The sequence below is a fragment of the Crocodylus siamensis genome, chromosome 3 (genome assembly GCF_052110815.1).
Source record: "Crocodylus siamensis isolate JL-2025a chromosome 3, ASM5211081v1, whole genome shotgun sequence".
Taxonomy (NCBI): Eukaryota; Metazoa; Chordata; order Crocodylia; family Crocodylidae; genus Crocodylus; species Crocodylus siamensis.
In genome coordinates, this window is record NC_143397.1 from 20,171,865 (window position 1) to 20,189,090 (window position 17,226).

At 44.5% G+C, this 17,226-nt stretch overlaps 1 protein-coding gene across 3 annotated transcripts in view; it reads right to left on the reverse strand.

Moving 5' to 3' along the window:
* ALPK2 (alpha kinase 2) overlaps positions 1-17,226 on the reverse strand; it is a 96,995-nt gene continuing 79,769 nt past the window's right edge. For all 3 annotated transcript variants that reach the window (XM_090037863.1, XM_090037864.1, XM_090037862.1), the window contains one exon: positions 1-4,783. In XM_090037863.1, coding sequence (XP_089893989.1) covers positions 4,576-4,783 — 208 coding nt within the window. In that variant the 3' untranslated portion in view covers positions 1-4,575. The remainder of the gene's footprint in view (positions 4,784-17,226) is intronic.

Sequence of the window (17,226 nt, forward strand, 5' to 3'; positions counted from 1 at the left end):
TTTTTGATCATGCAGATTTTTATTTGAAATCTCTGGGTTAATCTTGTGAGTCATAGGTGACTGGTAGGAGGTGCACGGGGTTGCACTTGCCCCCCCGATGGGGCCGGTGCCCCCCCCGATGGCTGACACTGACGCTGTCGGTAGTGCTGGTGCCCCCCCTGACAGGGCAACTGCTGTTGGCAGCTTCTGCAGGTGCCCCCCAGATTCAGGAGGCACCCGTCATTCATGTTGTGAGTCATGTATAGGTGTTTGCATGTCTAACAGGTCCCATGGCACCCTACTTGAGAATCACTGCCTTAGGCTGACTACTATACAAAAGTGAGATTAAATGCACTGCAATATCATCTTTTGTGAAAAGCTGGATTATATTTCTTGGTCTAAAAATGGCCGAAATATGGTATGCCGAGTAACTGCTGGTCAATGTATAGAGGTTTCACACTGCTTTAGGTGTGTGAAAGATGGGAGCAGAATACATAGCTATTATTGCAAATCTTCTTGTGCATAAGTTTACAAAATATTTTACGCTTATATTACATATTTTGTATATTAAGTCGTGTGTGTGTGTGTACCAGTGTTAGCCGTTCACTGATATCACTGAGTAGTTTTGGAACTCCTGTGGATGAAAAGTGCACTAGTTTTAATATGATTATTTAAAGCTGCAGTCCAGAATCAGGGTGCCATTTGGTAGGCACAGTTTGGAGGAGTAACAAGAGAGACAGTCTCTGTGTCTGAGAGCATGCAGTCTGCATGACACACAGCAGAGGGTGAAAATGGCACTCAGATCGGAGTGCAGGAAGGGAATCTAATAGAATAATAAAACCAATAAGGTTGAGTTTAGCAGAGAAACAGATACCCTAGTTCTTCACTGCCCTAAATAATACCAGATAGTAATGACTGGGGAATATCATGGAAGAGTTCAACTGAAAAGCAGTTGGGATGTTTTTAAGCTAAAAAGAGTTGATAAGTCAGTTTTTCTGTGGGCATGTCAGTATTTATGTATTTCAATGTAATTCCACTGAAAGCTGAACTCAGGCACAACATCTGAGAATAAAAAGATTGTTTTTAGGAAGCATGAAATGATTTTGAGTGCAGATTTTGTCTGTTACAGGCAGCTGATTGCTAAGTTTTCCCATCAGAATCACTTTGTAATGGATATGCTACGGATAAGTATTTAAGATTTATTACTTGAATTGTATCAGTAATATATTTTCAGTAGGTTATCTCTTTACTATTCTTATTAATTAGGAAACAATGTAAAATCGATAATCTCTTGGGCAGTGGGAAAGCAAATAGTTTCAGTAGTTGTGAAAGATGTGCACATTGTTAACCTTCAGATGTAGACCTGTTATTATACAGGGCTCCACATGCACATTTATTCTTCAAGATCAATAATAAGAAATCACAATCAGCTGTTGAGTAGTGATGTCAGCACTTAATTGAACTTTCTATCCATCAAAGTATCATCCATCAGAGTGCCATTCATAACCAGAACAAGCGCCAACTCTTTATTTAGAGTCATTCATTAACCCTGGGTCAGTGGCCTTTGAGAGCAATCCCCCACAAGGGAAGACATTTTATAAGACTCATTTATACTAGTTATGGTGAAAGGGAAAGTGGTCCTCTTCCGTAGGAAGAATCATCTTCTTCACAGAGACCTTCAAAGCATGCCATTCCATGAATACACAACACAAAGTAATCTCCCTGTGGACATGGTTCCTGCCCAATGCCATTCATTAACTAACAAAGTTTGGACTATGACTGTTTTCTAATTTTTGGATGAATGAATGCTGCATGGGTGCAACCAGGTTTCCCCATGGTGCTGCAAGAGTCCCCCCATTTCTGGAATCATTTGCAGGATTAAGGCCTTTTCCTTTACAGGTGAGGACCACATTTCCTACTATGTTCTCTCATCAGTAGTGAACTCATCAGGTGAGCACAATGGAGAGCTGAATTTTTTAGTGCATCAAATGTCATCCCAGATGAATCTCTTGGTTTGGTTTTGTTCTGTGTTAGCTTATAGTTCTCTGCTTCCCAAAGGTCTAAGATAACAGAAGTAGGCAGCAAATACAGGTTTCCCTTGATTTATGCTGTACATGCATTCCCAGAGAATGGCGCATAAATTTAATTCACATAAAGTGAACCCACTTTACCATGTAACAAATAGGGATAGGTTCCCATGGTGGTGAGGGAGGAAGGGAGTAAGGCTGGGACTAAGGAAGGGGCGGGGGGAGGGGTGCCGCCCTCGGGGCTGCACAAGGCAGCAAAGCAAAAGGAACAGAGTGGCACTCACCTCAGCCCCAGTTGCAGTGGCCCTGGGAGTGGCCGGCGCCAGCTGCCTGCAGCTGCTGGGCTGTACCATGCTCTGCCTGTCCCCACTCACCTCTGCTCCTGGGCTGCACCATGCCCTGGTGCCAGCAGCTGGTGTTGGCTGCTCCCAGGGCCGCTGCAGCTGGGGCTGAGGTGAGTGCTGTGCCCTGCGTCACCCAGGGCTTGGCTTGTCTGCACTCACCCCAGCCTGTGCTGGAGTGGCCCTGAGAGCAGCCGACACCAGCTGCCTGCACCAGGGCATGGCGCAGCCCAGGAGCTGGGGTCAGCCCAGACACGGGGGGACAGGCGGAGCATGGTGCAGACCAATGGCTGCAGGCAGCTGGTGCTGGCCACTCCCAGGGCTGCTGCAGCTGGGGCTGGGTGAGTGGGACCACAGCCCTTCTGCCTTCCCCCACAGACTTACCTGCTTGGGTGGGGGGACATCTATGCTGATCGCATAAGAGTGAATTTACCTTGCATATAATGAATTATGGGTTCATTGCATAAGAGCAAATTTGTATATAAAGAACTAGCATAAATCGAGGGAAACCTGTAAAGAAAGAGGGAAAAGGAGAATGATGTAAAATTAAGCATCTTAAAACACATGGAAGTGGCAAATTCCAACCGCTCCCAGTCATGCCTAGCAGATGTTGAATGTCTAGAACTTTCCTGCTCTGGAAAGTCACTCTGCAGCTCATACATGACAGACATTTATGATGTAGCAAAAAATGTCTGACCAGATCCACATACCAGCAGACATTGAAGGCTCATAGGTTTCAAAATCCTGGTTGGGATCTGAATTGTGCAAATAGCTCCAATTTTTAGAGTGTGCCATCTCTCTACCTCTTTATCTCACTCAGGAAAGTGATAACCAGTTCCAGCATGTGAACCCTCCAAGGTGTTGAGGCACCACTGCATAACATCATAACCAGACTCAATGGCATCTGCTAGAGCCCTTTAAAGGCTCTAGCACAGGGATTTTCAGCCTTTATTGGTTGGTGTACCCCCAGTGGCTGGTCGAGAAGCAGGGAGTCCCCTGGCCAATCGACAAGCTCAGGAAGTCCCCTGGTGGCCAATCGATGAGTGGGAAGGGTAGTCCCCAGTGTGCGGTGGCAAAACCAGAAGCACTGGCAGCAAAACTTGAAGCGCCTCCCACGTCTCTGCACTGCTGCCACATACCCGTGGTTGACAATGCCCTAAGTCTAGCACATGACCTCAAATTCTAATGCCATTTTCCTTTCCCAACCAAACATAACAATGAGAATGATAAACAATCAATATCGACAATACTTCAAATACGCACACAAACAACCTACCACCAATGTTCAGTTAAGTTTTTAGGGTTAGCGCTGTTACATAGATCTGAAATCCTCTTGCAGGACACCAGCACAACAGTTTTCAGGTGGCAATAAGTTAATTGATTTTGTGCCGTGATTTTCCTGCCCCTGCCTTCACCGCCCCCACACACATACTTTTTTAAAAATCTGATTTTAAGTTCTCTGTACTTTCCTGCTTCACCGGTCTTTTCTTGTAGTAGTTTAGATTAAGATTATTTTGTGGATAAGAAAGGCAGAGACACTATCCATTCATAGGATTTTTTCCAACTGGGTGAGTTCACATTTTAACAAAAGCTACAGAGTTGGTAGCTCAGTCTTTGAGATGTCTGGAGAGCAAATGTACATCAAAATCCTCACATGGCTTAATCTTCTTTTACAAGGAGTTTAAGTGGAAAAAATACATCAACGAATATGAGTATCATAAAGATTGCAACTGTTCACAAAGAATTAGGAAATAAAACAAATATTCTAATACAATTTTGATGCCAGTGCCAGTATTGAGCACTAGTGCAAAACCTTTACCCCATGGTCATCAGAGTTTTATGCTGATGTAACAGCAGAATGCCATGGTATCACTGAGCTAAACCTGTAGTTGTTGCCAGGAGAGGAGGAGTGCTCTCCTTGTACGCAGATTCCAAGAAACAAAATGTGCAAGTGCACTGATCTAGCCAGGCATTGACGTATATAAAAATGCTTGAAAATTAATCCAAACAAAGCTGAGTTTGTGTTTGAAACATGGCTTTCACTGGCTTTGAAGTTTAGCTGGGTAAGCCATGGACTCAGCTGTTCTTTGTTGCTGTTATCAAAGAATGGCTTCAAAACTCTGAAAGCTCACGCTCCGCACTCATGCCCTTCAGTATCTGTGCATGCTTCTAGGGAGTTCTTACGAAGTGGTTCAGTTTTTACCAGATGCTCTAAGGAAATGAAGTCTCTATGTTTTCTTTGTTGTATGTATGCTGGACACCGTTTTCTTTACGTTAGGTAAGGCTGGCTGAATTTTGCTTTTCATCACTGTTGGCTTCCTCTGTTTGGCCCGAAGAGATTTCAACCCCAGCATCTCACAGTACTTATTGCACTGGTGGAGGGCTTTGAACTGATCAATGAAGGAAATGGAGCAGTTTCCTTTAAAGCCTTTGTATCTGTAGACATAAATGTAAACAATAAGAGAATGAATAAATAATGCAAACAATAAGAGAAAATGCAAATAAACAAGATTTGGTTTTCTTTTCAGGGGTTCTACAGAGTGACTGTTGTCTCATAGGCTAGGGACAGAAGTTACACATAAACCAGTTTAAGTGATCAGAAACTGGTTTAAATCTGTAACAGAATAGAAGTTCAGTGAGAATAAACCAGTTTCAAAATGGCTGAAACTGGCTTAAGATAAACCTGGTTGAATGTAGTATCAGACTTAGCTGATTTAGGTCAAACTGGTTTATGAAACTTCTGACTCGGATCCCATCCTGGTTCAAGTTAATCAGAGTCAGCATCCCAGCATTGTGTAACCCTGTGCTGTCTGCTCCAAAGAGCAGGGCTGGCCCTGCCCCTCTGCTCCCTAGCTGGAACAGCTGGCCAGGGAGGCAGTGCGAGGTTTAGGCTGGAGCTACTTAAGCTACATTTTCGGGCCTCACAATATGACAGGCCTCTAAATAAAAAAAACAAAACCTGGCTCCATATCAAGTTTTATAATAATCAGTTAGTAAATAAAGGAGATGAAGGGGATATGGGGAAATGACTCTCTAAATATGGACATTTTTATTCTAACATGACAAAAATATACATATGTTGGATTATTTTTATCATATGGGTCCTCTTAAAATGGACATGGTTAGGGTCTCAGCATGTCATAATCCAGCACTGCAGGGAGGATTAAACTTCCCATCCCCTGACTAGGGAGCTGCCCTGCCCTGCTTACTTCATGCTGGCTGCAACTATAGACTACAAATCCCAGAGGCACCTGAAAGCAGGAAGAGGAAGTGATAAACAACTCTGCAGAGTCCTGCTGCTGTGATTGTGGATTGCAAATCCCAGAGACCTCGGGGGCAGCAGGAAGAGGAAGTGAACACACAGCCCATGCAAGCTATGTGCCAGAGAACCACGCTCTAGTGCTCCCTGGCTTCTGGCTTGAGCCACTGCAGACATGTAGCTGCATTTCCTGAATCAAAAGTAAATGTCTGTTCATTTGTTTTCTGGTACCAATCTTTGCAGTTTAGACTAACCTTCAAAGACTGTATCATTTCAGCCTCAGTCTTTTTGACTATCTGTACTAAGTCATAAAGAACTCTGAAATATTAAAAACTTCTTGTGTATCTCAGAGGCATCTCATGACCATTTTATAGATGGGTAAACTGAGGCACAGAGAGCATAAAGGAGTGCACAAGACCAGTCAGTGATTCCACAGTAGGGCAAGAAATAGGCTTTAGGGCCATGTCCACATGTGGTTTGAACATTTGGTACTCCAGAGACAACTAGCGGTTGTCCCTGGACAATGCTTATGCCATGTGCCCTCTGGTGTGCAGCAAGTTACCCCAGGGGCAGTAGGGGAGGCAGCCTTACCTGGGGGCCTCCCAGGGCTGCACCAGCGGCAATTCTGCCATACTTTTGTTTTTTTCTCCACAGGTTTATTTGACTCTGGATATCCAGGGGTCAAAAAAGCCCTCTGCGCTACTCCCTTGAAGCATGGAGAGCAAGTGTCTGCCACACCTCCTACTGCACAGCTGTGCTCATCTGGATGCAGCCTAGAAGTCCTAGGCTGGGTATATTCTTGTGCTCTGTGTCCTAACAATTCTTCTTCCACTTGCAATTTCCATCTGTGGATAATATAACTGTCAACTAATTCCTTGTTACAGAAGTATAGAAACAACAACCAATTACAACACCTTTACAAAGCGCTTGTGGGGCACCACAGAAAAAGCTGCAGATGTGGGTAAGCTGTAGCTGTGGTTATGAGGAAGATTGGCTTGACTGCATACACAGACCTGGCATAGGAAACCTGGGCTTTTAACCAAACCTGCAGGCAATCTTCAGGAAGAGCTGCCCTTGAAAAAATTCACCTGGTAGCCTCCAAAGTAAAACACCACACTCATTATGCAGTCCTAATGCATCCCGGAAAACTCATTTCTCAACCAGGCAGCTGGGTTAGTACTAATGAAGATACTGCTGCTCTGAGAAGATGCATCCAATCTCCATATGACAGATGGGGCTGTCTGTTCTAACACACTTCGCAAAATAAATTCACTGAAGGAAGCAAGCTTAGTGGCACGGGAATCGAAAAATCTCTCTTAAGGGAGGGTGACAGTATCTACCTCCATCTACCTCTTACAGCTTTATTTTGCATCTCTATTGTTCCTTTAAGGAGACAGACAAGGAAGGTTGAAATGTCAGGCTAGCTGCTCTCCTAGCGTCCGCAAGCCCATCGGAGATGAAAAGGCCACCCAGGAACTCCTGTGTGTCAGATCATGATGGAACGCATAATTCCACAGTAGGCTGGAAAAAGCTCTTTGATGAATCATACCAACCCCACGGTTTCTCAAACATACCCAAAATGTAATACATACTGTAGGCTCTGCTGCCTTCCTGCCTGCTCGCGCACAACACAGAAATGGTAATGGGTTTGCAGAATTCATTACTTTCTTACAGCCCCCCAAAATATCATCCCTCCTGCACTTAAACACATGCAGACTATCTTGCCCAGACAGCACAGGTCTTAAATAAGTTTAAACAAATCACTGCAGCTATCATAAGTGAACACCTTGCACATACGAATAAAGAAATTATATACCCTCATCATCTCATTGGTGACCCTTACAGAGATGAAGTTCAATGGAAAAGGGCTTAAAAAAATCCAGGCTATTCATTATAGATCTTTGTGCTGATTTTTTGTCTTCTCACAGCAATCTCTTAGTTTCAGCCCCTTCTCTAAGTTCCCTTTGCTACTATTTTTGAACTAAGATTCATTTAAGCCTAGCCAGGTTCTGCCAAGTCTCAGCTGCCTTGTAAGTAAATCGGGTGTTGGATCCCCCTGCTGTAAACTGAGGAGGTCTCAGAATGGAGTCAGTGGGAGCAACTACACATGTGCTTTAATGCACATTAGCCCACTTTAATGTGCAATGAAGCGTCCCAAAAAAATGAGCTTCTGCTAATGCGCATTAAAATAGGCTAATGAACCTTCTTCTAGTACTTCACAATGGAAGTATAAATTTAATACAAATTAGCAAAAGCGTATTAATGAACATGTAGATGTGCCCACTGGGGCCACAGAATGAGAGTTGATTCCCATGCCTGATTAGGGGATGGTGTGTAGTTGTGCGTCCCTGAGACAAATGCTGCTCAGTGGCAACCCCTGAGTTAGAGTTTCCCTATACTGCACTCTTTGCACTTTAGCAGCCTAGTGCCCTGACTCATTAACTGAATTGGTGCCTGTAATTCACTGATTAGCATATTACACACCTTCTTTGAGCCCAACTGGCAAAAGGTATGAGTGAGTTTTAGGTGTCAGCTAGAGCTGACTTCAGCTCAAGCTGGAAAGAGCCATGATATAGCTTATGAAGAGCTCCAGTTCATTCCTGGTGTCAAACAAGCCTGTCCCCACTCCAGCCAGCTGGTTCGGGTCTATGGAAGATGTAGGAGGCAGAAGTGGACCCATGGTTACCAGGTGGCTATCAGTTGTACAGTCTGTGGTTTCCTCTAACACTCTGACTTAATTTGTTTGGGGCAGTGTTTCTCAATCTTTTTATGCTCAAGGCACCCCCTCATCAGACTTAAGGCACCCCTCCATAATTTTTGTGAATTGAGCAGTTCCCCACTTCAAAACCTATTTTTTTGAATTACAGGGCATACCTTCTTGCAGAGGGGGCAGGCTGTTGGGGGTGGGAGAAGGAGCAGCTACAGAAAGCCTGAGCTTGCTCTTACCTGCTGATCTCCTTACACCTGAAACTTGAGCTTGACTTTATTTGCTTATCTCCTCACACCTTACTTGCCCCAGAAACCTGGTTGAGAATCATTAGTTTAGCACTTTGATTGGCACGTCGTACCTTGCACTCAAAATGCAGGGAAATTATTTGGGGGATCTGTGAGGAAAGGGAGATAATAGAGCCTTGAGATTCCCAAACTAAAGCCCTAGGTAGAGGGAAAAAGACCACTGTCATATTGAAGCATTGTTTTTTCTCACAGGTGAATGTGCCTGTGCTTGACAAGAGATTCTCCTTTGCATCAAACTCAGGAAAGCATGACCTTAACTCCAGAGCCACTCCTCCCTAGAAGGCATGTGACAGACATACGCACTAGGCCTGTGTGAATAGGGAAGTATCTGATTTGGATTCGGCCAATTTGGCTGACAGTGATTTGATTCAGTGATTCAAATCACTGTCCCCATTTGATACGGCCAAATCGGCTTTGAAAGATTTGGCGCTGATTTGGCGAGATTCTGTGATTTGGATCGGCCGGGGAGAGGCAGGCACAGCCGGGTGGCTGCAGGTTCTCTCGTGGCTCCTCCAATTGTACCTGCCTCTCCTCAGGCGGGGGGAGCTGCAGGAGAAGCCCCCATGGCTGCCCTGCCCAGCCTCAGCCTCGGCACTTAAAAAAAAAAAAATGCTCCACAATCACCGGCTGCAGCAGTCACCTGGAGCTCAGCCCCAGCGGCCCCAGCTCCCAGACAGCACACAGTGCCCTGCCAAGCTACACTGCATCTGCGCCATGAGGCAGCTGCCCTGCAGGGCATCGCCACGTGTGCCCAGAACCTGGCAGGACACTGCATGCTGTCTGGGAGCTGGGGCCACTGGGGCTGAGCACTGCTGGGCTCCAGGTGACTGCTGCAGCCAGTGGGTGCAGGCCTTTTTCTTTTTTTTTTAAAGTCCCAGGAGGCTGGGGCTGGGCAGGACAGCCATGGGGGCTTCTCCCGTGGCCAAGTCGAATCTCTGAATCTTTTCCAAATCGATGCTTCAAATCAATTCAGAGCTTTTAGTGGGTCTCCTGATTTGATTTGGATTCAGAGATTCAGCCCCCAAATCAGGCCAAATTTCCTCTGAATCAAATCGGTAACCAAAGCTTTGCACAGCCCTATTATGCACCTTCTTTTCTTTTTTTTGCTCTTTTTCTAATGTTGTTAGGTCATGTCAATCCTGCCTCCTTGCTGAGCCTGAGGCTGCTGCTAGGAGCCACCTGCCAAATACATGCACAGTCACTTCGGCTCCATGCAGGCCCAGCAGTCAGGTATTGGTGGACAGCATAGAGGGATCCTGAGACATGTCCCAGACCCCCAGTCCAGCTCCCAGGCTTTCTGATCCAGCACTGGGACATATTCTGAAGATGCCTCTAATTAGGGATGCCAACTCTAACTGAAACTATTCTGGGAGATTTTTTTTTCCCAACATGATGTAATCTCATTAATTGTACTGTTCAACCCATTCACGATATCAATCTCCTGGATTGCTTTCAATAGTTACTGGGAGATCGATGCTGATTCTGGTAGACTCCCAGCCAATCTGGGAGGGTGGGCAACCCTACCTCTAATTCATCCATCCCTTTGTTGGGCTTGAGTATGGGCAGAGCTTGAGTGGGTGGGTACAGCTAGTTTATTGCAGTGAGCCCAAACTCAGCAGGCAGGCACTATATGCATAGCTGTAGTATGCATCTTTAGTTTATAACTTGTTCCTACAGGGGTCTTCTCCTTAGTTAATCATAGGTGCTCAACCAATCACTGCACAATCATGGAAATAAAGGCCAAATTCACTGTCAATACTAGTCACAACAAATACTTCCAGTAGCTGTAGTTTAAAGCCCCTTCTGCCCATCACGGTGTGTCACGATTCTGTGCGCTGTAGCACTGTGCATCAGGTGCTGGTGTGTAAGTGGATAATGAGTCTCCATGATACAGAGAGCTTTTGGATAGCATCTGTTTCCTTTTATATCTGAAATTCCTGTTTCTGGCACTGGACTGAGGGAGAGGCTGCTTTTCTCCTTCTTTGTGTGTATGGCTGGAGTTGAAATGCTAATGCCTGGAATCTCTAAAGCCATTAGTGAAGCGACAGCCGGCATGGCAGTGAGTGATGGTGGCTTTAATTTATGACTGTTCTTGCCAGTCTGTGTGAAAAGACTGATTTCAGACTCATGAATGTGGCATTTCCTCCATGCAGTCTCTGATAGTTTTTCAAGGTGAGAGGGGAAAACAGTTTCTTTTGTTCCAGGGAGCAACATATATGAACACTGCGTTGCTGCTGTTAGGATTTTTTTTATGTGCCCTTCTTTCCTTACGAGAGGTTTGTGTAGTGCAAAATATGGAGAGTAACACCTTATCTGCTGGAGATAATTTTGGCTTGAAAAGGCTCACTTCAAAAACCAACACTCCTTCTTCATCAAATTAGTAAAAATACCCTGTGTGTGATAATAAATAATTAACTCTCACATCAGCTAACATCCCTGTAGGATTAGAATGGACTTCTGTTCGCTGTTGATTTCACAGGGCACACTGGAAAAAAATCACAGTGAAAACTTGCATCTTGAATACTAGGGTAAACCCAAATTTTCAAAAGTGTTTCTTTGATCCTGGGTTCCTCCAGCTTTGAGGACTAAATGTGAGATGACCCCATCATTCGGATTTTCACTGGTACCGAGCACTTCAGAGCTTCCAGTGACTTCAGCAGGAGTTTCAGGTGCTCAGCTAAGATGTCTCCAAACAGGTACTGTGGTACTGAAAATTAGGAGTCAGTTTTGATATGTTCATTTTAGTTCATTAGAATTTCAGGGAAATTAGTTAAAAAAAACTGTTTACAAAATGTAAACTATTTTCCTTTTAGCAACGTTGTCCTTGCCATTCACTGCATTCCTACTGAAGAGCCCTGTTGTTCAGTCAGGAAGCAGTGATAATATCGTGGGATCAATTGCACACCATGAATAGCAAATATTCTTTGGATATATTCAGCAAATGGTGAATGTTTTCAGCAAAAGGGATTAATGGATGATGTATGAAAAATGAAATCAACGTATTTTATATGTAGAAAAATTGATTAATATCATCTACTAACACCACGGGTCCAATTGTATTCACAAATCAAATCCCCCCCTCCCCAGCCTCCATTTCCCTCCTTCCTTCATAGCTGCCTTTTGTTCGCTTTTGTAACTAGAGATGCGGCCGAATCAATACCTTAGATCCAAACACCACCAGACTTTGAAGGCTGGGAAGTTTCAAAACCCTGGTCTGGATCTGAATTGTGCAAGTAGCTCTGATTTTTGCATAGGACCATTTCCTTCTATGTCTTTACATCACCGTAGGCTGTGAAAACTAATCCCTGCATGTGAGCCTCAGAGCCACTGGGGTGTTTCAAGTCCAGATCCAGTTTTTGAAGACTGTAGCTCATAGTTTCTTTACAGCCTTCCTTCACTTATGCATCCAGAATGCATCATTTGTTCTACACCGCCTTTAATGACTATAGCCAGCTTGGCAGGATGCATGAGTCTAATTCAAACCATTCTGCTGCTTGTGGCACATGTAATCAGGGACACGGCCTGCATCAGTGCATGCTTCCTAAAGTGGACATGTCCTTATGTTGCTTTTATCTACCTTGTGTTCAATAGCATTAAGTGATAAACCCCCTCCTCCTGCCCCCTCCCCCCAAATATTTCCTCTGTTGTCTAACGTACCACATGGTATTGATTCATGGCTGGATTGCCAACAAAAACAGCTAAAGATCAAATCCTGTCTCCAGAATAATTAGAGATGAACCCAAACCATTTTCGCTGGTACCTGGGGGAGTTTGAATTTGGATTCAGATTTAAGCATTGTAGTGCTTTCCATCTCCACAAGGGGCGAAACTAAAGCTGTCAACACTTGGAGACTTGGAGGAATTTTCAGATCCATATTTGGCAGCTCTAACTCTTTTTGATCATAATGACTGGGGGGGATGAAGAAGCATATTGTAGTCTCATTTCCTTCATATTTTTCATCACTCATGGCAGCTCCTAGGTGCTTCATATACTAAAGTACAGTATTTTACCTTTCTAATTTGCCTTGATACTTACAAAGCAGCTAGAAAGCAGACTCCTGTTCTTTTTTTAATCCACCAAAATATTGATTACATATCTTATTTATAAAAGGAAAATATGTCAAGTTTGGTGCTCTCCAGTGGTAGATTTCTTTGTGCTTTTGTTCTACAGTTAAACTTTGCCCTCTAGTGGTAGCATTTGTATTGCAACCATTTCTATTATAATTCAATTAACGTCGGCTTCATGCTTTTCCCCCCTCCACCGATAAACAGGCATGCGAAACAAAGCACTTACCACTCAGAAAAGTATTAGACAGTGTAAGTATCTTGTTTATTCATAACCCATGGAGAGAGAAATAAAGCAGGCAAGTAAATAAATGCTGGCTTGTGCAATTCATTTTGGTTCAGGCTCTCATTCTGGCTCATAAAAAGATTAATGGCACTGGATAATACTAAAATTGTAATGCAGAATATTAATCTGTGCTGTTGCAAGATGTATTGGCTGCTTGTTTTAAAAATAATGCCAATGGAGAAAATAAATTAACATGAATAATTCATGGCAGTTGTATTTTTGGCTTTTGTAAGTTCATCAATAACAATTTACATGGTGATATATTATTTTTCAACTTAATTATAGTAGGAGCAAAATGCAGATTTTATTCTATTTTATTTTAATGTATTTTATTTTTGCCAATCGCAGATACAGAGTTCTCAGGCTGAATGTAGCAGTTTACTGAATTGATGTATCAAACAGAAATGATTCTAAACAGTCTTCGTTCAGCCAGGATCCTGGTAACATTTCCCATCAATATTTTGCTTACGTGTGGTTTATATGGGCTCAAAACATTAGAGATAACAGTCACTTACGCGATCAATGAGTTTCCCTTCCCTGCAAAGGCAAGCCGAACCCCAAAATAAAATTTCTATTGGTTGTAACACTGATGCATTAGCTTAATGTACTTTCTATCAAATAGAGTGAAAAGTATTGGGACAGTTATCAGGCTTAACACCTAATACAAATGAACATGCATCCTTTAATATAGAGATTTGCCCTCTCACACTTGTTTCTCTGGCAGGGTAGAAGTTAACTGTTATGAATGGATACTGCCTGTTTCTCCCTGCTTTCCAGGTTCTGGCAGAAACTGGTAGAAATTAAATTAGAGGCATCTGGGTGAGTTATGAATAACATGGGAAAAAGATAAGACCACCAAAAAGTCTCTTGTACTGAAGAAATCACACTAGCTAAAAGTTATTAAAAAAAGATGCTAGGATTTGTTAAAGTGGTTAATTAAAACAGAAGGTATTTGTTACAGTGATTCTTATTGTAGGTTTTACTGAACCCTCATTTTTGTACTTTGTTTTCCTGTCCCTTGGTCTGTGTTACTTTATCAGGATAGTCTTTTCTAGGGTGTTTGAGTAATAACATTAATTAAAACCTTAAAAATCACTAGGTTCCTCAGCATAGTTTGTTTAATTAAAACTTATATAACTTCGCTGTTTTTTAACAGGATGATGAGAGACAATTTCAACAATTCAAATGATTTCATTTTGGAACCAAAGCTAAAAAGTAAATCAATTTAAACATTGTAAGGGTGGCAAGTGGAAATATCAAGGTTTTTAGAATATTCCAGCATTGAACAATAAAACAATAAAACGGAGTGAAAATGTTTAGTTAAAAAAACAGTTTTGCTTTCTATACCTCTGGTGTGAAGACGAGCACATATTCAATAAAGATATCTGTTTTTGTACACGTGATCAGCTCTATTCTTTGTACAGATTTCTCAAGGGAGAATATAACTTTAAGCTGGTTGTCACAGACACTTCCCAAGGGGCTGTGTAGGAGGCCAGGAAACAGAATTTTGACAACATATACAACAGATCTAGAAAGAAGTGCACATTACTTGGGATGAATGTGCTCAGACGGAGCATCTTCTCTCTCTCAGGTGCAACCTGTCACTCTGGAAATCCCTGCAGCAAGTTATTGTTGAGGCAAAGGACGTAGCAGGTTCCAAATAAGGGTTAGATATTTGCATGTATAAAGAGAATATCACTCATAGTTGTATTTCTTGTTATAAATGATTTTAAAAGTTATCACCCCTTCTGTTTCAGGTAATAAGCCAATGATTAACAGTGGGTATATCTACACATGGAAATGCTGCTGAATGGGCTTACTCCAGAGTTATTTACTCTGGAGTAAACCCACCCTGGGCAGGGGTCTACATGTACGTGTATTTGGGAGCAGATTTGCTTCCAATGCGAGTAGCTAGGAGAAGGCTGCTCCCACCCTGGTCTGTCCCCCTGCAGCAGACAGGAGGAGCTTTAGGCTCCCCCTGGGTGCTAGCCCAGGGGCTGGCAAGGTGTACAGGGCCAGGAGACAGCTGTCTCCAGGACCTGTCTGCTGTCAGGACGGGCTCTAGTGGTGGAGCCTGGGTGCAGACAATGTGCCTTGCCCCAGCAGCAGGGAGATCCTGCCCCCAGCTCCCTGATCCAGGGGTAGGGGGCTTGGAAAAGGGTGTGGGGGAGGGGCAGGTCTGAACTCCCTGCCCTTCTCCACTGGTGGGGCAGCTAACAGTGTGCCCCTGGCTGGGCAGGGATTCCTTGGGCTGGGGCCAGGATTCCCCATTGGCAGGGCTGAGATCTGGCCCAGGCTGGGACAGTTCCCGACCAGCCCTGGGCTGCATATGGAAGTGTGCATGTGCAGCCCTTCCCCTTGCAGCCCAGGGCTGTCTGGGAACTGTCCCAATCTGAGCCAAGTCCCAGCCAGCTCTCCCCATGCAAGGAGCTCCTGGGCCCTGCTCCACAATTGGGGAGTGGGAGCTCCCTGCTGCTAGCGCAGGGGGACATTGTCCTCACCCAGGCTGTGGTGGTAGAGCCTGCCCCAGCAGCAAACAGCTTCTGGGGGGGCAATAAGCAGTTTCCTGCCCCCAGCTGCCTGGCTGACTGGCAGCAAATTTGCTACTTGGCAGTTAATTTGTATTTGCAGGTAGCAAATTAACTGCCAAGTAGAGCAAGTTACTGTGTAGTGAGGGTCTCCCCGTGTAGATGGTGATGCTTACTATGCAGTAATTTGCTCTACTATGCAGTAAAGTACCTTGTGTAGACACACCCAGTGTGGAGCTAATAACTTCCCCTACAAAGACTATTGCCTACATTGTATGCTATATGGCTTGTACACTTTCCTTTGATGCATCTGTTCCTTATCAATGTCTAAAATAGGTTCCCAGACTGGAAGTATATAATCTAGAGAGGACAGACAACAGGGCCCTCCAACTTTGTAATAGCCTTCTACAGGCAGAGGTCCCAGAAAAATGGGAGCATACCTGCCTCAAGCCCTTTAGAAGAATTCATAAGCAATTAAAAAAAAATCACATTACAAATCAGTGCTGAACTCCTGCCAAAACGTCAAATGACTTCAAGGAGGCCAAGATTTCCCATGGATTCCATTCCCCAATCATAGCTTATTATCAGAAAAAAAAAGGCCTCTCTCTTTAACTGTTGTCTACTCTGTAGCATGCCTAGGAGGTTTCGGGAATGAGATCCTGAAGATTACTAGTATTTTGAGAGAAGTGGGAAAGAATTAGTACACAAAAGGGACTGGTTTGTGCGTGTATTGTGGGATTATATATGCCATGAGTCTCTTAAAGATTTCTGAAACAATTGCAGAACCATGTGCTGAGGGGCTGCTTTCAATGGTCATGTACAGTTCTTCACATCTCTGAGAGCCTGCTGACTCAGAGGAGGAGAGACTGCTTGGCAATCAATAGAGCCGCTTGTACATGTGACGGGGGGTTTAGTTCTCCCTAAATTGAAATGCTGGGTTTTTAATTGGTGGGTTTGTAATTGTGTTGATTAAAAACCAGTTTCAATTTAGGGACTTTCATTACCATGACAAAATAGTGACCCCCTGTTAGCTCACCTCGCTCCTTCCCCCCATTGCTGCTTCTGCCAGAAAAAAAAAAAATCAGCGAGGGGCCCAACCCTTTCTCTCTCCCTGCTGCCCCGCTCCCCAAGCCTGCCTACCTCTCCTGCAGGCTGCCCCGCTCCCCAAGCCTGCCTACCTCTCCTGCAGTTGTGGGGGGGCAAGCTGCTGGTAGGCCCTGAGCTGCAGGGGCCCTGGATCTTCCCCTCACAGTGATGACATCCCCCCAGGCTGCACCTGCCTGCTAGCACCACATCTGGGTGGTCCCAGGGGCACGCTACCGTCGCAGAGGGAAGCATGGGGCACCCCCGCAACTCAGAGGCTGAGCAACCCAGAAGCAGCTTGTATGGGCAGGCTCTGCTGAGCAAAAAGAAAAAAGCAGCTAGGGCCTGATCCTTTGTTTTTTTTCCTGGAGCCTGCCTACCTCTCCCTGGCTGAGGGGTGAGCACTGCCACCATGGAGGGAAGGACCAGGCTCCCCCACAGCTCAGGGGCCACTGGGCCCACCAGCAGCTCTCCCCCTGGCTGAGAGAGAGGCATGCAGGCATGCTCCATTGGGAGGGGAAAATAACAGGTCCCTCATTGCTTTTTTTTTTCTTTTTTTCTCAGCGGAGTCTGCCCATGCAAGCTGCTGCTGGGTCGTGCAGTCCCTGAGCTGTGGGGAGGCTTGGTACTTCCCTCCGTGCTGG